This window comes from Oxyura jamaicensis, chromosome Z, assembly GCF_011077185.1.
Source record: "Oxyura jamaicensis isolate SHBP4307 breed ruddy duck chromosome Z, BPBGC_Ojam_1.0, whole genome shotgun sequence".
Lineage (NCBI taxonomy): Eukaryota > Metazoa > Chordata > Aves > Anseriformes > Anatidae > Oxyura > Oxyura jamaicensis.
Window position 1 is genome coordinate 24,345,605 of NC_048926.1, and position 24,527 is coordinate 24,370,131.

Genomic DNA, 24,527 nt, shown 5'->3' on the forward strand with positions numbered 1-24,527 from the left:
TAAACTCTGGATTTTATTGTGAGTGCAGACAAAGTGTATGTATGGTAGATGAGCATTACAGTCTGGTAGAAATGAATCTATATGAAATGTGTGTATTGCACAAGTTTTGATTCCGTCCACACACAGAGAGAGGAAGGTGACGACAAGGTGACAACCCTTTCACCAGTACCACCCCAAATTACTTTCAGAACTTGTTCTCTCCTTTCTGTATTTCTCAAAATTTACTTTAGCCTTTAAGTTGACCAAGATAGCATATTCTCTCATGCCTTTCTTACAAGCATCAGTCTGTGTATGAGGGAAAGATTTATATCAATACACATAAGGATTAAAAGATCAACTGAATTTCTAGAGAAAGCAAGACAAACACAACAAAAACGAGCACTACAAAGTACACGTGAGATTCCCCAGAGCAAGAGTACATTAGATCAGGAGTGACATTCTCTGAAGGACTGAAATTTAACATCAAATAAATGTACTGTGAATTAAGTTCAGTGATCTAAATCCAAATAAAGCATTGTTTCCAAAAGGCATTTAGAATGGTATTCACAAACACTACCTTTAGGTGATCTAGAATTCCTCTTGCATCCTCCTGTTATGTCTGCCTATTATCCAAAATAACCATGTAACCCTTCAATTTGGGTCTTAAAATTGTTTCATATTGAATTCTTCGAGAAACCTGGCCTAGTGGGTGGCATCCCTGCCTACGGCAGCAGGTTTGTAAATAAATGATCTATGAGGTCCCTTCCAACCTGAGCCATTCTATGATTCTTCTGAAGGCATTTCTTAAAAATAACTCTCATATTGTCAGAACACCTTAAGGTATATTGAGTATATTAAGGTACAAGAGTATATTTTTTATATAGCTTATCAGAAGTACATAAACCTTAAAAAAATAAAAAGTATTATTTTTAAGGATACGGGCCATTGTAAGATTATATTAAAAATATTACTGAACTGGGTCAATTTTAAGAAGTTGCTTGAAGTTTTCAGATTTTTATTGGTCTGTTTTGAAACAGATACCAAAAAAAAAAAAAAAAAAGGATTTTCCAACATAAAACAACAATTTAAGGTGTGGGACACGTTAACTCCAAAAGGTTATTTTTTGGTTATTTTTTACTGTATATGTTCTGAATGCAAAATCTTAAGAGATGGTCATGCATAAAGTTCTATGATTCATGTCCAGCTCACTTAAAATGCAATTTTGCCAAGTATATTTTTATTTATTTTTTTTAAAGGATCAACATCTCCCCCACCTCCCAATTTGCATGTCATCTTTGAATCAAGGCATCATTCCATACTAAAAAGTTCTTGTTGCATTTTAAATAAAATGAGGCAAAAGGGAAGGTGAAACATCTATCACCTTAATAAGATGAAGGCCAGTGTGGGAGCACAAACACTTGAAGGACAATATCTTACCAGAGTCAGATTAAAACTGAGTGCCTGTGTAAATTGCAGAAGGAAACTGTTTCAAGAAGCAAGCCAAACTATTAAACAGACTGGATCACAATTAATTGTATGTGTAAGTGACCTCTCGGCAGGCAGTTTACCGTTTATATTACTTCTACATTGTAAGACTTAAAATAAATTAGAATTTACATTTTGCACAGGAAGCAATGTTTGCTGTTTAACCGTTATAAGGGCTTTCGTAACCCTGTTAGAAGCGGCAATAGATGAAAATTACACCTGGATGCAGTGCAAACTAGCCATAGAGAAGTTTTAACAGGTGCCTTGACCTTTACATTCATTTCCCTGTCTATTTAATTTTAGAAAATATTTTAAATACCTAATTCCAAGCAACATAAAAAAAGGAAAAAAGCTGTATTTACCATGTATAAACTTTATTACACTGGACACCGTACAAAATATTAAACTTTAAAAATGAAAATATGATTTTGACATCAATTATAGGTACAGTTTTGACAATTAATTGGTCTTTAATAACAAACTAATGAGAGGCACAAACTGTGCTACAGCAGGTCTAAAAGAAGTTTCACAAATTTTTTTATTTGGAAAAGGTAAAATTTTCAAAATTATTGAAATTTTCAAGACTTATTTAAATTCATTTTGCAGTACCTGACCAACTTACAAATACTTTCACAAAATCAGAACTAAAGCCCAGCTTACTGTACCAGTTGTAGGGTTGAGCTTTTTAAGCAGACACCACTACTACTTTGAATGTGTAAAATGAAGCACTGAAAATTATCTTGCTTACAGTTGGTCAGTACAAAGCATTTATATAAATTGATTTGTCCTTTTTTATTTCAACTTCTTTGTAGTAGAACTGTTTGAAAATTCCAGTTTAGATTACAGTTCTTGGTATCCAGAAATTAACAAATATAATCGATCTTAATTTGCATAAATTGTTGCCTTTTCTTCCATATAAACGGGAAATAAAACCAGAAAGTGCCGAGCTGAGCAAAAGTGCATACTGCATTAAGCACACATAAAGCAGACTGTCTGTTCATCAAGAGTGTAACATGTGCAATGACTTAAGGATACAGACTCATACATCATTAGCTCTGAATTCCTTTATTTCATTGTTAAATGTGTCTCAGTTGATGATTACACAGATTATGGAAACAAGTCAGTACATTCCCCATATCTCCTTAGAATACATTTATTCCTGTAGTCTGCTGTTTGAGTCACAAGTTTCTTCTAGAAGTCAACAATACAAGTGTTTTCAGAAAACACATTTTAATAAACAGCAGTATTAACAAGTGTCAATAATAAAATATGTATTCTGTCTTATAAAGATTTCCTTAACAAAAGTTTACCAAGAAAAGCACATCATAAAAAAATCCATGTGTGTAACTGCATTTTGATTTTGATACTGTTCTGTATTTCAGCAGGATCCAAAATGGAGAAAATGAAAGAAGTTGGTTATTTTTTCTGTATAGCTGCTCTTAAGGGTAGTATACAGTTTAGGTTTTTCTTGTTTTGCAGTATCTGCCAAGACTGGGGAAAAAAAGTAAAAGATTTAAAAGGCAAAATCATCTTTGCCATTTATATTTAAATATTACTGTAAGCAGTAAGCCTCCCATATCCACAAATATCAGTTTGATTATTCACCCCCCACTCCAGGTCATAATATTTATTTATTTTAGGGAAGAAGAATCCAAAGGTACACAAAATGTACTGAATTATTGAGAAAGGTATGTTCTCAATATACTGGAGCAGTGTAAGCTCCAATTTTAATTACTCATGTGCTAAAATTACTTGTGATTTCCCCAAAGAAAACTAACAAATTAATTCTGTTGTCAAAAAACAGCAGAAAAACAAGGCATTACAAAAAGGGATGGTAAGAGGTATAAAACATTTTTTATTACCAGTCAAATTAGTGTAGGAAGAAATAATGAGTGAAGATAGTTATGTTTTTATAGCTATCAACTATCATAGTATTTACATAGTTTATGTAAAACTGAAAATTCTTACGACAAAGGGTTTACTATTTCAAGTACTCATTTCAATTTAAGCCTGGTTCTTATTAGTATAGGTATTAATGGTTTTACTGCTCCTATTTAAACAAGATTTATATTTATATGTAATTTTATAAGCAATATATGTAAATTTATATACGCACACACTACAAAGCATAAAACCAATCATAACACAAACATCAGAAGCAGGCCGGTTCAATGACCATCCTTTTTATAATTACTTTGAAAACCAAAGTGACTGGAAAAATGTCATCAGATGCAATATTTACCTTGAAAAATTCATCTTTGATATAATCAAACTTCTGTTTTTCATGTACAGCTCTAGCAGTGTTTGTCCCATCAAAGGGCTCTGCAAGATCAAATGCAAACATTATGCGTTAAAAAACTACAGCTATGCTGTCTTCACTGAGCTAAGAATGAAGGAAAAAAAATGAGGCAATGTATCACTGCTTCCCAAAAGGTTTTTGCACAGCTGATTCCACTTCTGTGTTACTTCTATATAATATTCCTCCAAAAAAATGCTCACACCCTGAACACTGTAATGGTAGGTAAACCACAATAAAACCACATTATTATTTTTATCTAAGCATGGTATGATTGTGCCAAATTCATGCAACAGTAATTATTTGTGACTGCTTTGGAGTCTGTGATGACATCAGAATATGATTTTGCATATTGAGATGTTTTGAGACTTGCTACGTGTTAGGTTCATCTCAATCAACAGTTTTAGTGAAATACATAAAGAACATTAAAATATTTGCTACAGCTTTTTACCTAAGTATCAACTGCTGTAAAAATATTTTCAGTTCTTACCTGTTCTACAGTATCTGTTCGTAAGTTAACAATACACAGCTTTCTCCTTCTAACATACTGCAAGTTTGTGATGTTTTCCTTTTTTTCTTTTTGCTAATAATTAATACTTCAGAACTTATTTTTTGTAGTTGAAGGATTAAAGTACTCCTTGCAACTGATAAAATTCTTGTAACAAAGTAACAGGTTCTAAACAATTATGCATTGCAATGCTCTAGAAAACAGATTTCATACAGTCTTTTTTTCTTCCTTTTTTTTTTTTTTTTTTGCCTTACTAGAGAACTGTGTAAATAGCACATTTCACACTGGCAGAATGTTTTAAAGTCCTCAAGGACCAGTGAAGTACAGAAGCGTGTGCTAGATCAGGAAATTTTTTGTTTAGTTGCTGTATTGGGCTTATATGGCAAAGGGGTGCTGCAGGAGTGACCTCTGTGAGAAGACCCAGGAATTACCTTGTGTCAGATAAAAGTCAGCTCCACTGATTGCACCTCTGTGAGAGCATATTTAACAAAGGGGAAAGAATACTGTGTGGGAGCAGCTGGGACCCGTGCTGGAGCAGTTTGCTCCTGGGGGATGGACCCCGTGGTGCGGAGCCATGTGGGAGCAGTTCTTGAAGAGCTGCTGCCTGTGGGCAGCCCCTGCGGGCTCCGTTTGGGAGGGACCCCACATGGAGCAGGGACAGAGAGTGACCATGACCGGAGAGACAAAGTGTTAGGGACTGACCACAGCCCCCATTCCCCTGAGCCGCTGAGGGGGAGGAGGTGGAAGAGGGTGGATAGGAGAAGTTGTCTTTCATTTGCTTTTAGTTCTTGCTGCTCTAGTCTCCTAGTAACAGGCAATAAATGACATTAATCTTCCCTATACTGAGTCTGTTTCCTACAATGACTGTGACAGTAACTGTTGAGTGATCTCCCTGTCCTTATCTCAACCCATGAGCATTTTTCATCTGATTTTCTCCCCCTGCCCCATTGAGGAGGGAGAGTAAGAGAGAGGCTAGAGAGCGGCTGTGTAATGCTTGGCTACCTTCCACTGTTAAACCACAACAGTTGGTTATGTATTGCTTTTTTTCAGATAGGGACATAAAGTAACATAAAGCATTAAACAGACATCAGATGGGATTGTGCCATATTCAGCCTGGAGAAGAGGAGGCTCAGGGGCAACCTTATTGCTCTCTACAGATACCTTAAAGGAGGCTGTAGAGAGGTGGGGGTTGGCCTGTTCTCCCACGTGCCTGGTGACAGGACGAGGGGGAATGGGCTAAAGTTGCGCCAGGGGAGTTTTAGGTTAGATGTTAGGAAGAGCTTCTTTACTGAAAGGGTTGTGAGGCATTGGAACAGGCTGCCCAGGGAGGTGGTGGAGTCACCATCCCTGGAAGTCTTCAAAAGACGTTTAGATGTAGAGCTTAGGGATATGGTTTAGTGGGGACTGTTAGTGTTAGGTTAGAGGTTGGACTCGATGATCTTGAGGTCTCTTCCAACCTAGAAATTCTGTGATTCTGTGATTATGTAGACTGGGACTTCAAATCTGGAACATGTTCGATGGCATTCGGATTTTATTACTGAAGGCTATTTAAATTTGCGATGAAATAAAATGTTTAAAGCAATAAATGTATTATTTCTGTAAGTTTTTTCTTCAAACTACTTACAAAGTTTTTTAGTGGATGTTTACTGGCAGATTTATTTTACTGTAGAATGCATCGTACATTTAGATTGCAGCAGAAAACTGTCAATGAAATAAAAAAGGTACCTCTTCCTCTACTACCAGCCACATAATTTGGCATATTGACCCTCTACTAAGAAGAATTCCATATCCCTTAGCATGTGAAGCAGTACAGCATTTCTTTTGTCTTATATCTGATGTTAACTGTTTCCTTAATGCTAGGACCTTTATATATTTAATGTTGAGTCAAGAGACATTTTTTGACGTAACAAGACCAAAGCTGTACCATCTTCCAAAACTGTCAGTGGGGAAAAAGGTGCTTTTCCTAGTCAAAAAAAGCTGACTCACATCTTCCCTTTATTCTTCTTGCACATTTACTAGCTATCAAAAGACAAATTCATTGCTGGAGCACATGAATACTTTTATAATCAGATACTATTTACACCACTTTATATTTTCTAACCATCAGAAGAGTGAGAGTCCATCACAAGTTACTTTGTTGATACACTGAGTTGAGAAAAAAAAAAATGTAATCCAACTCCAACACTGATACTAGAAGAAAAGGCTAAAAGGGATCATGTTTCCAAATAAAAACAAAAGAAATCAGAAAACTTCAAAACACACCCTGAAGAATTATTTTTATCATTTCTAATATCTGAACTGAAAGATTTGTAAATACGAGAATGAGTCAGATGCAGCTTATACAGGTTCTGATCCAGTTTCCCTAAGTGACTAAGAGGCAATTAATTGTCACAAAATTACCAAGTTTCTAGTTTTTCCAAACTTTTTCAAAGAGAATAGTTTACTATTGATATGATATTGTTTGACGTAGACAAGATTTAAGCTCACACTACAGTAGTCACCAGTTATTTAGAGATACCCAACAAGGAATGTTCACCATCATTACCTAAAAGCAGTGTTTTCTCTACACCTATGATAGTAATAGCTTGCCAGATTTTAAACTGTCTTAAAAGATCACCGCTGCTCCATTTATTTCTCAAAAAGCAGAAAAACTGAGAATCAGTCTTAAGACAAAACTTAGAACGTTTTTTTCTTTGAGCAGCCCTAAATATCGTGCTACATAGATAATTATGACAACTTGCTGGCATAGACTTCTATAATCTATCAACAAATATATTTATGATATTTAAAAACACACACTATACCAATTACTAAAATTTTAGTCCTCTAAATGGAAAATCTGACAGACTTGGAAACCAGAATATGCTGACGTGTTTAAGTAGCTTTTGTAAGCTTCTTCTCAAAGTACACAGAAGTCTATCCAAATACTTTGTTAAACTTTTTACAGCAGCTGCTAAGCTGAACTATGAGGCCTATTTTGGGTTGAAATAAGAAACGTAATTTTCTCCCTTCCAATTTATAAATAAAAAATTAGTATATGAGGATTAATCTCACTCTTAATAAAGTCTGGATGCACACTGTAGCAGGAAGGAATCAGATATGCCAACTATAGATAATTTTACTTTTTAATAGTTCAAATGCAAATTTACTCTTAGGAAAAAAATACATGTAATCAAGAATATTCAATGCAAAATCTAGGATGGCTATTTTTTGTTCTAATATTCTGTTTTCCAACCTAGCAGAAAGAAAATCTAATTATTCAACCACTTTGCAATGTCGTGAAAAGATTGAGAGCCTGAAACATACAGCCGCCCTGCAACTCAGAGGACCAGCATCATATGACAGCAGCAGGCACAGCTGCTCAGCATTCCCACCTCCCACATTCAGAACAGAGCCTTGGCAATGTCTGCACTACTAGTGTAGTAGATCATTTCAGCTGTGCAGATACTCTTAATTCTCGCATTTCTTAACTCTGAGACTACAAAGTCAAGTGTGCATCCTTCTTCATGGGTTTCAGTATATTTTTCCCTATGACTGGCATTTGCTTTTTGGGTTTTCCTTGTTTTTTTTTCCCCCCCCCCCCCCCCCCTTTTTTTTTTACTTCCTTTTTTTTTCCCCTCCACAAAAGACAAATAAAGGACAGGAATTCCAGCATGTGGTTTCACACTGCCACCCATATGATTACAGCCAAGTTGGTGAGCTCCAGTCAAAGAGTAACTAACTTCACCAGTTGGTGGTTATTCTCTGCACAGAGCAGCACAAATGCAGGAAATTAAGTGCACATACTGTACTCCCTCCCCACAGGAATTTTGAAGAATATCTGCACCTAACCCACAGGTCTTCTGCCTTACTGCCCCCATACCAACAAGATTTTCCCAGTCTCTTAACAACTCTTTTCCATACTGTTGGGCTCCTGTCCAAGTTCCATTCATCTTTTAACCTAAAATTTCAACCCTTGATACTGTAATCCCCAATAGTCTCCCATTTATTTACAGCCAGGACCCTGACCACCTCCCATATTTCAAACCTTCCTTCTTCACCTCAGTGTCCTAAACCAGCTACTTCTAATTCTGCTTATTCTTCATGCTAGTTCCTTTTCCATGGTCTTCTGTCTAGCCAATTCACCTTCAGCTCCTGCATTCTGATTCTCACCTCCCTTTTTTGATTATTTTCACAGTCAACTCTTCCCACTTTATGTGGTAGTTATTGGTCCCTTCCCGGCTTTCCCCCTTCCCCCCCGCCCCTCTATTAGCCTATTATCTTCTCTTTTCCCTGGTCCAAGCTTCACCTCCTATGCATGTTAACTGTTTGTTTTCTCCATGAACTCTACCGATCACATTTGAAAGGTAAGAAGAGCACATGGAGGTTCCCTGTATTGTGCTACTCCCCAGTTCAGTCTAAATTGCCAACGGCTGATACCTGTGACTCCAAAATGTAGCCTGTTTTTTTTTTTTTTCCCTCCAGTTCTGGAGGGCATCACACAGTTTCTACAGAAACTGTACATTCAAAAGACAGTCAAAAATAGTAGCCACAAGTGGATCAACGTATGCATAATTAAGTTACTGCTAGGACTTGAGATGCTAGAGCATTACTAGAACAAAGAATATTCTTAGAGAGGAATCTGATTATGTGCCCACTGTGTTTTTTCAGAAGCACAATCTTGGCAAAACTGAAGACTATTTTTACAGAGCAGCAAAACATGCTACTGTTCGTAAGACCATTCCTTGTCAAAGCCCTAATCTCTGTTCCAAAAGTAACAGGGCAATGAGTCCTCTTGAAGAAAAGGTCAGGAGAACTATTTTTAAACTCTATAGAACTTAAAGCTTCCTTCTCAAATGTTTTTGACGAGACTGTTTCCAAAACTATTGACATTGGTTAAACTTCATTTTTCTACATACATATACTACATGTGTGCATTATTAAAATATAATCACCATAAAGTGACAGATTAATGTATTTAGTGACTTAGCAGTTAAAGATGATAAAGTAGCTTTATGTTTTACCTTCAATACATATAAATTTGTTTCTCCATGCAATACCATCAGGTCTTGGAATAGCTTTGGCCTCACGAACTGAAATCATTTGATGGTTCCAGCTGGGGAAGAGGAAAACAATTTGCAGACCTTTTAACTCTTGATTCTGAATAATGTCTGTTTACATTAATAAGTTGACATACTGCTATATAACAAGCCCGGATAGCACAGTACTTTACAATAATGAACAATTTAATCTGAAGTGCTATACAAGAGTAAGGAATGATGGGTAGGAAACAAGGAAAAAAATCCACATGCACTTAAGTTTATTTATAAAATAATAAAATATAAAATATCTTTCAGATACGTCTGTGGAGGAAAAAAAAGGCCCATAAGGAGTTTAGGTGCAGAGGAAGTCTGATACTGAATGCCATATACATATATTCAACAATCAAGTGACACAAAGAAAGAGCGCTTACAAATGAGCATTCCCAGTGCAAGAAAATTATTAGAAAGCACTAATATTTTGAATATGTGGTATTTTTGATATTCTGTAACATCAGTGCAACAACTCAAACGTGCATCCAAAGATCTACCGCATTCTGCACACAGATTCAGAACAATGAAACCATATGAAATGATCACACAAACAAGAACAGCACTAAAGCATAGAGGGCAATATTTATGAGTCTTGGCACAACGGTATGCCAAACACAATGGCAGCCAAAGTTACCACCTGCAGTTTTATGATCTTAACTAGTTCCACCCAGACAGTTTTCATCTGTTCTTAACTAAGCCAGACAACTGCTGTATTAGCAAAAAGCCTGGAATGCCAACAACAGATCATCATACACCCTGACTAGATAGGGATTAGAAATAGCAGGGTAGCATGCTGATAGCTGAACTGGTGTTATGTACACCTGACTGGATTTGCTGAGTGTATGGATCTTTTGACATAATGCAAAGATACAGGCACTCAGCTGAGTACATCAACCACCTGCAGTAAATCTTTAAATATCAACTGTATAACAAAATACAATCTCTAAATTATCAGTTAAATTTGGAAGAACTCTATGTTCCATAGGTTGTCGATCAGCTCTCATAACCCCACTAAGTCAGTGGGGATAAGACAGTTCATACCAGCTAAAAGTCTGTGCCTGCAGATTCTACAAGTTAACTTGGGTACAACTCATTATTAAAGACACTTATGAAATTCAGTTGGTTGAATTTAATTCAACATTTTTACTTCAACATCTTTACTTCTATAGAGCACATACACTACTCTTCTTTAAGAATATGAATAGGGCTTTCTGGTATTTCAAAAAGGCACAGGGCACAACCAGTGAAGTACATGTTTGTGTACCTTAGATTATTTCTTACCCATTGTCATGCATTTTTAGATTTCTCTTCACTCTAGAAAATTAGTAGGAGTGAAGATCAGTCCTAGCATTCAACGCAAACTAAAGTCTTCACTGAATCCTATCACTCTCCCTCTTCTTAATCCTTGGAGTAGACTACTCATCTACTTTTGCAAGAACTAGAGATATTGTGAAGAACCAAATACCTTTCCGTCATGTCTTTTTAATAACCTGTCATCAACACATAACTTAATAAAAAAATCAGATGATCTGCTTATAAACAGAAACATGTACACACACACACAGATTCCAACAACAAAATAAGCAACTGGAACATCAAAAAACTTGAATTGCAGCTACTCACGGCAGTACCTCCCAAGGCAGTACCAACTGCCTTGGTACCAAAATCAACTTGAATTATAAGTGAATTACCAATAGGAAATGATTTCTTTATTAATTTTAAACATTTTGGCTTGCACACAAAAACTAATGTTAAGTGAATAACATACGTATTTCAATCTGTAAATTAATAATAACCATTTCAACAGCAATCATTAGTTATTTCTAGTGTCACTGCACATAGGGTATGAGTGCTTCATGAAGAACACAAGAATTTGAAAGAAAACCAGGAATTTCCAGGTGTAAGCCTGTGTATGTTACAAATAGATTAAGAAGTCTGTACTTTCCAAAGCAATATTATTAATCTATTTCTGCAAGTAGCCTTGGCTTATGAAATGCGTACCAACTGCAAACATATTTAATATAGTTCTATTCAAAAATATATTATTATCTGACTAATTCTGCCCTGGAGAGAGCAACTTTATTTTATATTTTGTCAAGATAGTGTAGCTTATCTTTGATCATGTCCACCAAATACAACTTAACAACAACTTAAACAACTACAGCATAACTTGAAATGAGAAATACAAAAGCAGCACAGTCCCAGATGACAATCTCTAGGTTCCCTAACAGCATTTTAAGGGTAGCAGGGCCTTGCTTCAAGGTCTCACTTTATAAAGAGGCAGCCAAGTGAAAACCTGCTGCCTTCACTCACAGCTGCAGATCTGAAATCAGACACTCTTTTAAGAGGGCCTGGTAAACATGGAGCAGTTTCTAAATACTTTCTTCTAAGACACCTCCATACATTTTTCTGCTTTGTCACATTCACTGCATGATCAGCAGAGCTTTGTCAATTTGAAATAGTGAAAGATAAAGCAGAGCTATAAGCATACTTTTTGTCAGCTGTATCCTGTGAAACATTATGCAGACTTGAACTCTATGGCAAGAGAATCTCCAGCCATATTGGTAAATTATTTAAGACTTGCTCTCTGTGCTCTCTGTAGTCTCATATATGCAGCCATTTCCAAATCATGTTTCTGATAACTTCTGAAGGGGGAGAAAATGTACTACTTCTAGAAGCAAAAAAAATCCCAGACTCAGACTGTGGAATGAGCACATGGTAACTAGCAATCTCTTCCAAAAGAGAGCTTAGAGTCTAAATAAACAGAACAGATTAATAGCATACGGGAAAAAAATCACAACGCATTTCAGGCAGGCAACTTCATTTGATCATTTTATCCAAAGTGATTGTCTCCACCCATTATCTCATTCTTGACTATACTCTGTTCCTTCAGCAAAATGCATTCCATATATCAAACCCGGTATTGTGGTATCCTACTCCATAAGCAGGAATCTACAAAAGTCACTTTTATGAAAATTGAAGTACCAATCTTTTTAATCAAACACATTACAATTCCACAGTGACAGCTTACTGACACAGTACAGGTCAGTTCAATGTGAACTAACTTTATAGTTTTGTAATTTGAAGTATAATCTCAAAAATTCTGTGCAGAAAAAGAACACTAGTTTTAGAGGAAAAGGAAAGAATGAAAAATACGTTGATTGCAGCAATGAAAATATTCAGCACATACAGGAGTAAAATACTAGCTCTTCCACAAAAGGCACCACAGTTCTCTGTGTTTTGTCTATTTAACTCTTACTCTCATTCCCTCATATGCTATTGTTTCCATCAGCAACCTCAAAGCAAAGATAACATATACTGTAGATAGCATAACTCTATTTTGTTCTCACTGCCTGGCTATCATACAGAAAATATTTAAACACCATGTTCTGCTTGCTTTTTCCTCAGCATGTGCATTAATTTGGGTTTCTCTTCTAAAGCCAACTATCATTTTTTTTAAATGAAACTATACATAATTTTGGTGTCTTCAAGGCAAACATTTTGCTCAATTCAAACAGGATTTAAAGTTATCAGGGATGTATAGATGGCCAAGTCAACAGTACAATTCAGTTTTATTTCCCTAGCAGAAAGGGTTAAAAATAATCTAAGTTGCTGAGTGCTGATGTGCTACATTTCCCAAGATGACTTCTCAGCTATAGAACATTTTCAATACAGGATTTTTAATTGATAATTTTTACCTTTTTTGTTTAAAGCAATATATCATTAGCCCATTGTTTAAATAATTTGCAGTTACTTTATGCTGGAAAAACTATCCAGATATTTTTCTTTATTTATTTTTGTTTTAAATTCCCTATCTGAATGAATAATCTGCCTAGTTAAGCAGAAGACTTCAGACACTATCAGCGTTCCTGTTTTCCTTCAGTCTTTTCATCTGTTTTTCTGTCAGTTATTATTCCTGCATTACTGTTATTCTTTCCTCTTCAAAGGTCATAAAGTGTCAATATAATGAATAGAACAAATGAAAAATTTTAATATTCTGAAACACTAAGAAGAGCTTATTACTTACTCAAATTCTGTGGCATAATATTTGAAGAAGCCTATTAGCAGATCTCCAAGGCTTGATTCATTATTTGAGAGGTAAGGAGGAATGGTACACGGAACTTGATGAATGAGATGCAGCTGCATAGTAGGATCAAAAGATTCCTGTCAAAATAAAATTAGAGAGTGTGTATATACACACACACACAGCCTTAATTTAGGTGCATATTTTTTCACAACACAAAAGCTGCCCGTTGTTTGCTTATTAGAAGTTCAAGTACGACTTGCAAGCAAAGAGCTCTATTACTCTTGTGCTCCTCTGTTAGATACTTGTTACTCTGACTGAGCTCAGGTAGAACCATCTTGCACAGCAGCATCTGAGAGCACTCCTGCCTTCTGTTTGCTAAGTAATTTTAACACAGGAGAATTTCTGAACTGAACTTACATTTACACGCTAGTAAAACAACGTGAGCAGAAACTGAGTTAGGTAGGCTGCACTGAGCTGGCTGCAGGTGAACTGAGATAGGATAGGGGAAATAAACACAGTAATCACCAAGTCACCAAAACTGCAGCATAAAAACAATCCAAAAGGAAGGCCTGACTAATTTTCCCCGTAACATAAACTTGCATGTCAAACCTACTAGCTCTAATGTGAGCCTGCATTCTGCCACATAATGAGTTCAAAGACTCCAGTAGCATCTTCTCTATCCAACTTATCTGAAAGAATAAAAAAAGACTTACACAAAACACTTGAATACATAGAATGCAGCATTTAAGCTGAAGTATGCTTTTCTATCAAAAAAAAACCATGATGTTTGCATTAAGGAGAGTAATTACTGCCATCTTAAAAGTTCCTACATGAGACTAAATTAAGATGGCTTTTGATTTGTTATACTGTTTAAATATTCAGTGTATCCCTTAAGTTCTTCTGAGGGATAGGAGCACATGGAGAAGAACATACCTTATATTGCTAGTTAAAGAAACAGTTTTCAAAACGTGGTAGCATTAGAATACTACATGATATAGTGATGTCATGTATTTTAAGGAAAATGAACCCAAGATACAAAAGAGCAAATTTGACATTCACATAAGAAGATACATCTAAAAATGCAGTGACCTGTTTGATTATTACTGTATTTTTCCCCCACCCTCTTTGTTACTTTGAAGAGTAATATGCATGACTCTCAAACTTTATGTACTAGAATATCACTGGAAGCACTATGCACTATTTACTAGTTCACAACAGGCAATGTTTTGTCTGGGGAAAGTATGGTTAGTGATCAAACCAGTAGGACTGGAAAGTCTGAGACTCCTGTCCTCTTTGCCAATTCTAGCAGGGCCTCCTGGAACCTTCTGTGAAACATACCTTCTGTGAAAAAAGGCCATTCTTACAGCTGTGAAAAAAGTGAGGTCATCTTCTCAAACAAGATGATTTTGCATATAAAATTGTAGTTGTTATAGTTACAGGAGCTCTAAATGCAACAGCAAACAATCCAACAGAACACACCAAAAATATGTATTCAGACATAAAAAGCAAATATGCAGCATACATATAAAAACCTAAAGGGGGAACAGAAGTTGTTCATATGTTATACAGCATATACAATTTTAACCCTAAAGTTAATCAGGCTTGTACTGGAGTGAAAGTCACTCCCTGCAAAAAAAACACAAAAAGCTGTAGAAGAGTCACAAAAAATTATTTTAGTATCAGCAGTTCAACAGCTCACGAGGAAACAGACATAAAAGAAAACAAGTAATGAGAATAAGGGCTGCTGGCCTCTAACAATATAAAACAAATACAATGAAATTACTGTAACAGACATCTACTAACACTAGAAAGTGTTTGGAGCCAGCAGACATTTTTTGAAAATGAAAACAAGATTTCTTTCATGTTCGAATGCCTGAGAACTTCTCAACTACAAGAAGAATCTGTAAGCACAATGAACTTGGCATACTGAGCAGGAAGAAAAGCTACATTATGGACATTATTTTTCAGAATAAGCTATTTTCTTTAGCATTAACTTAGAGGATGTTGTTTTTTCTTAGCAAGATTGACATTAAATATATTATACTTACATTTTTATATATGACTTAGTTTGCACTGATGTTTGCACACCATTTGAATAATGAAAAAAATAATCATGCGGTAACAGCTATACCAACAGCAAAAGTCAATACATCAAATAATATTGTAATAAAACGTAAGGCTAAAGATTAGAAGTACAATTATGGCTCTGTGTGCATACATGCATCCAGAAAAGAAGGAACGAATAAAGCTATTTCATGTAGCATTTTATCCAGTAAACTTTTTCAGTAAACTTTGCTCACAGTTAATGGAATATTAAATTACTAAGCTTTGCAGCTTTTCAAAGGCTGATGTTGATACAAGCATACTCCAAATGAAAGAATTTTTCAGGATATTCAATTCAATATTTCTGCATGGAATTTAGAGCTGACCAAAACTTATGTAAGCACCAGTGTTGAAAACTTGAAAGGCTCCTTGTTTGAAGTGTACAACATTTGAAAAATTCCTACCCAGAGCAGAAAAGATAGAATTCCTAAGCTTAAATTGATGGCTATTTTCTAAATCCTCATCTAGCAACTAGGATTAAAATTGTAATCCAGAATTCTAAAATTATAATGTTTAAAAAAATAAATCTGTTCAAAATCAAGTTTAATTTCATGATAACTACAATTCTAAGTTTTACTGTGTATATTAAGTACATTCGCTTTACATAGGTTGAGCAAATCAAAGCTCTTCTTACTCAGGGAATCTGCCTTCAAAAAAAACCCCATACAATACTACGTAAGTGTTCTAGTAAAAATGAAAGTTACAGTCTACAGCAGTTAGTTGTTAAAAGAAAATCAGTTTTAAAGATGTATGCAGTTATAAGTAATTTCTGTCTATCCTCTTGCTTTAGTAATTATTCCAATCCATGGAAATGAATTTTTGGAAAGCATTACTGAAACTACTTTTTAGGAAAAAAATTTTTTTGCATTAACTTGAATTACCTAAAGCAAAATGTTACTTACACATTTAAGTACACTGTAAGTCAACTTAGTCAAGTATTTTATTTACTTTTATTTTTTAACATTGCAGATTGCTGATCACAACACGTAGAAGAGAAAAATGTATTTAATCTTTCCAAAATACTGCATGTTTGTTATGGAGGAAACTTATTACCAGATTAGCATATCTTACGGGTAAGACCATGCTATTATTATTTAAAATTAAGAAAGGGCATGGGGAAGATTTCATGGCCATTGCTGTCAAGATATAATCAACATTAAATTAATCAACAACCAACTGTGTAATTTATTTAAGCTTGTTAACAATTCAGTCACTCAATGTCAAGCGAACAAGACATTAGAGTGGCCACACACAACCCATGGAACTCATAGCCTCTCTCCATCTTTATTCACCTATTGTAGACCAGGGGTGATGGTACTTTTCTTGCTACCAAAGGAACTTTGAGAGTAACTGAATTAACAGTATTAAGTATAGATTATAGATACTACACATAATGGGGGTTGTTAATAGAACAGAAATACAAATCATCCTTCAAAAATACAAATCATCCTTCAAACTAGCTTAGTTTCCAGCAGGCCTTCCCTGTATTTTTTCCTCTTCTTAACTTATTCTAGGAAGCAAGAAATCCAACTTCTTTTAAAATTAGTCCTTCATTTACCTGCTGTATCTTTGCCTCATGACATGTTAAAAAATGGAAAAGAAATTCAGGATCTGATTGAGAAGTAAATAACCAATTTTTATTATTTCAAAATATTCAAGGAAAAAGGGGTTCCACCCTCCACCCCCCCCCCTTTTTTTTTTCTTTTTGCTAGATCTTTAGTTAGATTGACTGCTTATTCCACGAAACACTAGCATTCAGCAATATGCTTCATATTGCATACCTTGATAATGCATACACGTATTCCCATTTCTACCTTACATACTGGAAGGGAACAGAAGTATGTATCCAAAATATATATATATATACATAAAGGTATTCAAATGAAAAATGAGCTTAATTCCAACAGTCCAACATTCTCCCTTCAAAAAAAAAATTAGTGGTGAATTTACATCAGCATAGTCTATTGCCATTGTTGATAGGTGTCTATATTCAAGCACATAAAATACCCTTCTGTAGTCTTGCAAATGATCATTAAACTCAAGTTTACACTTCAAGAAAGTGCAGCTCAAAGAGGAGAAGCAAATTTTATCCGTCCAAAGATTGTCTCCCATGCATGAAATAGCTATAGTAAGCACCATCCTGTACTCTACCCCATCCCTTTGGGAGTGATCTTGCTGCTTGTCAAACTGATGCAACAGAACAAACATGTGCTCAGGCTAGAGTCCAGGAAGCTCACAACCCAGAGCACCAGCAAAAACCCACCTCCTTCCTGATTCAAGCTAACGTGCCAGACTGCTCTGGAACACTGGGAACTCACATACACATTGCCTTCTGACACTCAGTTACAGCAATGTTTACCCCTAGCATGCAGGCAAAACAACCATAAGTAGCAACTAAGTAAGCCATTAGAGGTTTTACAGAGATCATCTGTGAAAATCGTAAGCGGAGGTGAGTTTTGCATAAGCTTCAGATGGAACAAAGCATTTTGTGGGCTACTGTCATCTATCCCATCTGGCTGGGCATCACGAAGCTCTAGAATTCAACTCCATGCCTGATATGCTCCAGCACTCCGAGTGTTGCAAAATGTCAGCTTGGTGCCAGCTGGAGACTACCTCATGGCAACAGAATGCACAGGTGGGAAGATCTGGTGTCTCTCCAGGACTTCTCACCCTTCACATTTATGATAGTGATACACTGAGTCACATAATTTGCCTTTTGTTTCTTGTTCAATATAAGTGTGTCTATTTTATATGGCACCTATAATCTAAAGCAAACAGTTTCCTTCAAAGCGCAAAAATATTTTCAGGCTGCAGAAGGAGCTGCAAGTGTGATTTTCAAAGAAAAACAGATTGTAAGTAGGGTGGTTTCTTTCAGAAGGACAGAAATGGTATTTCTGTATTAGAATGGAGACAGATTAGATCAGCTACAACCACAAGAAAAACATATGGTTTCTTAGGAAACTGGGATTTACCCATATTTATAATTATTACTGCAACAACATACAAGACCAAAATCATTTTGGTGTACTTCTCATTTTAAAATTCTTCGCAGTATCAGTTTTCAAAAGTTGTAGCTTTACGACACATTTTACATACTTCGTTATATTACCAATGGAGAGAACAAACTAAAAATATATTTGCAAACTTCTAGCATGATTGTTTTTCCAACTTAATCCACAGTTCTGATTTATTTTTACAATATCCGTGTACAAAATATTATTGTTATTTTATTACTTATTCTAGAGCATTCAGTCCATTCTCCAAAGGCAAGATAAATAACAAAAAATTATGTTGAAACAGCATAAAAATGCTGTTCTTACAGCAGCGGTCTTGAAACACAGGAATCTCCAAATGATTTACCGCTTTTATAGATGAAACCTTGCTTTTAGTGCAAACTTGGATTTTTCAAACTTATGGTATTGTATATACTTTCACTTTAATCTCTTAAACCATTGATGTTTGTAATATACTGTAAGGCATTTATGCAGCTCAAACTACAAATATAAATATTTGAATTATTACAAAGTAAATGTTACTGATTCTTGCAGTTGTTTTCTTTAAATTATATGCCACACAAAATTAAAATACTACAGCACATAACATTTATGCAAATAAAATTATTAAATTTAATTATTAAAATAAACAAACCACCAGATAAAGCTAAATGTAGAAGAAATGAAAAGCAGCTTCAAATAGTTTTTAGTACTTCTTTCAGCAATTAAGAGATTAAAAGGTATAGGGTTACAAAATAGGAATAATAATGCAGTGTACTATAGCTCAAAGCCTTCTGCATCTTGATTATCCTAATTATCCAAGATGGTTGATACCTATTTTCTTCCTGATGTACAGTGTCATCAAATACTCCCATTTCAGCATTATAGGAAATATATACAAAAAAAAAAAAAAGAGTGGGTTTCAGACAATGCCTCAGCACAATTATCAACTACAGTAAAAAAAAACAACAACAACACACCTAGTAGGGGTTTATGACACCAAGTCATAATAACTATGAATAAACAAAAATGTAAAATGTGATGTGAGAGGAAATGTAAAGAGGAAGGAATAGGGAATTTCTTACAGGACTATTCAGCAACAGTTCTTTTGTTCTCAAACGTATTTATTTCTAGGTAGTCTTTCTTAGATAAAAGCTCACTAATTACAGTCCTAATTCTGCAGTGGATCAAGGCATACAAATTCACAGAGTTCTCTGGAAAACTGCAGAGTATGATCGGGACATAATAACAAAGTCCCCAAAAGGTGTTTTCTTGTTTGGGTTGGAGCCCAATTTTGTGAGGTTACCAAAGTCTCCTAGTAAACATTTACTCTCTCAAACCAAAAATAGCAGGCAACTCATCAGCTATTGGAAGGTATGGAAATCTGAAATATACCATTGGATTGAAACATTACTACTTAACTTATAAAGAAATAACAATCAGAAAGTTACAGATTACAGAGGGGTATTTTCAGCCCAGCATAAAGAGAATCAGGTCAGCAGTTGTCATTTCTCACTGTGTGAAACCTTTTCATGTAAAGCGGACTGTTTTCATTAAAGAAATGATCAAAAGCAGTATATAACCTTTTTCACCTGTATTTAACGTATTGATAACTAGGCTTACAGACTGTTTAACGTAACGCATTACAGATACTTAAAAATTCATATATTTTAGATAAGCAGTTTCATACACATACAGATGTAGTAAATTCATAAGAAACACTTACTGGGTAATTTTTTTGGAGAGATGGAAGGATGGGTTCAGGTAGGGCTATAAAAAAGAAGTTCAAAGTTGCTGTGATTCATGTAATTCACAGGAAACAATATCATATCAATTACCCCAAAGGATTGGACTGAAATTCCATCTTAGAAACATCTACTAAGAACTTCATTTTCATGCATTTTGTACAGTAAAAGTGATTCCACAAATATTTCTATTACTACTTCTTGTATATAGTAGTATAGGGAGTTAATTCGACTAAGGGAAGCTCTTCCTATGACACTTCTATCTGTAGAAGACATGAAAGATTCTACAACAGCTGGGTACTACTTGACTTTTAAAATTGATGTTCATTCATGTTTATAAGAAACTCACTGAGATTCCCTAAAAGGCATATCATAGCTTCACTTCCCGCCTACCTACATCTAGTAGGATTCTGTTGCAGCATAGGAAGTCACCATATACTGCATACGTACACATTCTTCAGCAGCTAAGTACTATCTATTACTCCAAAGAGTCTCCAAAAATGATCTAAAGCTAAAACACCCAACATGCTTAGTAGCCATTCATAGCAAAATCCACATAAAATACATAAACACAGTTTAATGCTGTTACCTGGTCTACTAAATGGCAAACAGGATATAAAAGTCATACAGACAATAATGACACTAACGAACACAATAAACTAAATAATTTTAACTTTTATGAAAGTCATGAACAAGGAAAACATATATTGCACAATAAATATAAAAGGGAAAAAGTTATCTCACAGGTCTGATGATGCTACAGACAGAAAAATTACCCACATCCCACTCAGGCCCTAGAGCACCTACAGAACTGTTAGAACACTCCCTGCGCTAAAGATTAAACATCACTTCATCAGCTATCTTTTTATACTGTTGGTCTACATCATTCACTAGGGAAAATGATAATTAAGTTCAGCACACAGGACTTTGACTTGGGATCTAATTCAACCTTCAAACAAGGTCTCAAAGGGGATGAGATGTTAAAGAATCTTTCTTCCATAGGGACTAAAAATTAGAATAGCAGAATTCTCAGAACATGCTTTGGATATCTTCAAAGATTATAATATATTAACTAGCAGGATTGCTAAGAATATGACCAGCTACTTTAATAATCATTTAACTTTGTTGTGGGTGTTCAGAATTATGAAAGAACATCTTATTTCTATAAGACGTTGGATATTTTCCAGTTCTCTGCTACAATGAAAGAAAAGCTAATGAGATCTGGGCAACATGAGTAATCAAGATGTATCATCTGGCTCCACATAATATACTAAGAGGATGGAGTTATGGGGAAGAGTTAACCACCTACCACTAGCATTTGCCATGTGAGTTTTTCTTTTCCTGCTTTACAAGACTGTTGGATCTGTTACCCAGAGGAAAGTTCATGCACAAGACATTGATGTAGCTACAAAATAAACTCAAGCCATAGTCATAAATCTTCTGTATGAGTATGAGAACATGGAAATGGATTAAGAAGGAAAGCAATTTGCCTGGAGAAGATGGGGGCACTATTTATTGCTAAAGAGAGTTTTTATTTTTTATTTATTTTCTTTCCTATTACCATCAACGAAAGCTTTATTAGAAAATTGTATGGCTGACACACAGGTTGCTTTCCATATTATCACATGCATGTAAGCATATGTGGAAAAAAAAAATAAACCACATTTAGATGACACTTCTCCAACCTTTCCTAAGCAGAAAAGACTGATGAAGCATAGGTAAAAAGGCTCCCCTTTGGCCGGTATGGTTACTACTGATACTTCCTAGGTAACTGACTGATCACACACAGATTTGAATGAAAAGAATTATTCAAACTTTTTTTTTTTCTTCCCCAGAGAGCTGTGGCAGCTGCCACAAATGACTATAGCAAATGCCCTCATGCCTGCAGAATTGTTAACATTATGGCAAGCCTACACATTTACACTTGCTTGTAACACCTACTCTCTTCCTTTGTGCATTACTTTGATCCAGTAATGGGCTATTCATGACTGCACACAGCACACAATACAAGAAATCCCTCACTCCCCAACAGTCCCCAGAGTTTCTGCAATACACTAAAAATAAAACTGAAGAATAAATTTCAAAATTAAAAGTCCAGTTTCCACTCAAATTGTAATACCAACTATTAAATGCTTATCGAGTCATCATTAAGATGCTTGCTAATTGCTAGACCATGTAATGACACTTTTCACTTCTCCTGCTTGTGCTTCACCGTTGCATAGCAATGTTTGCATCCCAGAGTAGCTCCCAACATTTTAAATTCTGCATTTAATAATTATTTTGGCCTTTTTAAGTTGTCTGTCATCTCACCTCCTCTAAATCAGCCACTAGTTTTATTTGTTTGTTTGTTTCAGTTAAGGATCTATATAGAAGTAGTCAGTTGCTAATATGAGGGTTTCAGAGCTGTGACAACACTTTCTTTTCTTTCCACAGAAACAAAAGGATCTATGGAATTCCACCACATCAGATGTGAAGAAAACATCACTGAGAAAACAACACAGTCACAAGACAGACCTGCTTACGTCCCTGGGATTGATATGTTAATGATATGCACATGGTACAGGCTTCAAAGAGTTCAAAATTAAGTCAGCCAACTGGATCCCAAACACACACAACACCCTCTTAGGTCCTCTACTATACAGATACTGCTCAGTTGAAAGAAAGCCACCACTCTACAGGGAGTATCTTCATTCCAGGCCAAACAAGCTGTCAGAGGAACTAGGCATTGCACCTTTCCATCTGATTTTTAAAAAACAAAATAAACAACAACAACAAAAAAACACAACCACCAAACCACCACCAAAAAAAACTACACAAACTGACAAAAAGTCTAAACAAAATGAGAGCATATGCAATTCATCCACAGATATTATCATAAAATGTTAAAAATCAGTTGTTACTAAAATAATACGAAACAAACAATCACGACATTACAAGAAGAATTTTAAAAAAAGATGTAGAATTAACAGGAGCAACAAGATACAGAGGCTACTTGTGAACTAACAGGAGTTAAGAAAAAATAAAATAGGTCTAGGGGCATACTACTACACCAGATACACTCTTCAGGGATTTCTTGCCTTCCTTTCTGAAATCACTCATCTCCCAATAGGCAATCAAGAAAACTCATACTGAGCTAAGTGATTTCTTGCATGACTCCTTAAGTCTCAAATAAGAATTACAAACTGCAAAATTACAAAAGTGGATTTCCTCTAATGAAAGAACGTGATGATGGATAAGCTGATTTCTATCTATTCCTCAGGAATATTTCTGGGCTGAATGACTTTCTTGAATTCTCAGCAGGGATCCTTGGCCTTCCTGTTCCATACAGGTGTTCAGTGTTTCCATATACTGAAGTCACAAGAAAAGATGTTGCCCCTAGCAGTCAAATATCTCAATTTTTAATGGTCTTCAACATCAGCCACCTTATATAAGGCAGTAATCAGAAGAAAACCTAACGATAGGTAGTGCATTCTTGCATATATACATCCTCCTCATATTCAGTTCTTCACTCATCAGAACAGGGAAAAATGATCCCACAGTATTCTTTCCTTTGAATTTTCTTTTGGGAACTTGGGAATTTGAAATTTAAAATAAATTGTTATTTTCACGCTTAAGCCTTTTTAACACAGGCACATTTTTTGTTAACTGGAGCTTGAGTTTATTCTACAGTTACACAGTGTCCTGCAAGTAAAATGACTTTTTTTTTCTTTGGAAGCTGGTAATTACCTCCAAGGAAGAGGTCCGCTTTTTAAATAAAAAAGCATCACTAAGGAAATGAGTAAAAACACATAGCTTTCAGATTTGTTGTGTATGTGGAAGATCATTGCTAGCAGTGTTTAATTTTATTAAAGAAGAAAACTACTCAAATGTAAACTTAAAAAAGGACAGTGTTAACATGCAAAAACATACTTACTCTGTAAATAGTGCAAAACCATCAACACAAGACTGTAGCTGTTTAAAGTACCACGACTGGCATCATTTATGTCATGAAAACTCGCCCACTTCTTAACAACCAGTACTAATGGACGAACTCTTTTCTCAACTGTAAATAAAACAAATACTTCTCAAAAAAAGGCATGTTTAGACAGAGGTCAGTTTTTGTTCCTTCATCAACATGATATTCTTCTTGTATTCTAAGGTTACTTTTTGCAAACTCTTACAGAATTTACTTAATTATTCTACAACTACTATCTATCTCATAAAAGTCACAAAAAATATTTGTATTTTAAAAGTAGCCGTTCAAGTATTCAGGTCCATAGAGACCCAGCATAAGCCCTGTAATTGACAAAACTAGATACACCTCTCCATGTAGCAGTGTC

The 24,527-nt window shown here is 35.3% G+C and overlaps 1 protein-coding gene across 1 annotated transcript in view; it reads right to left on the reverse strand.

Moving 5' to 3' along the window:
• Positions 1-1,817: 1,817 nt before the first annotated feature.
• TENT2 (terminal nucleotidyltransferase 2) overlaps positions 1,818-24,527 on the reverse strand; it is a 36,992-nt gene continuing 14,282 nt past the window's right edge. The window contains exons 11-16 of the mRNA XM_035310317.1: positions 24,122-24,250; positions 20,190-20,233; positions 13,368-13,504; positions 9,272-9,363; positions 3,707-3,786; positions 1,818-2,955 (exon numbers count right to left, since the gene is read on the reverse strand). Coding sequence (XP_035166208.1) covers positions 2,881-2,955; positions 3,707-3,786; positions 9,272-9,363; positions 13,368-13,504; positions 20,190-20,233; positions 24,122-24,250 — 557 coding nt within the window. The 3' untranslated portion in view covers positions 1,818-2,880. The remainder of the gene's footprint in view (positions 2,956-3,706; positions 3,787-9,271; positions 9,364-13,367; positions 13,505-20,189; positions 20,234-24,121; positions 24,251-24,527) is intronic.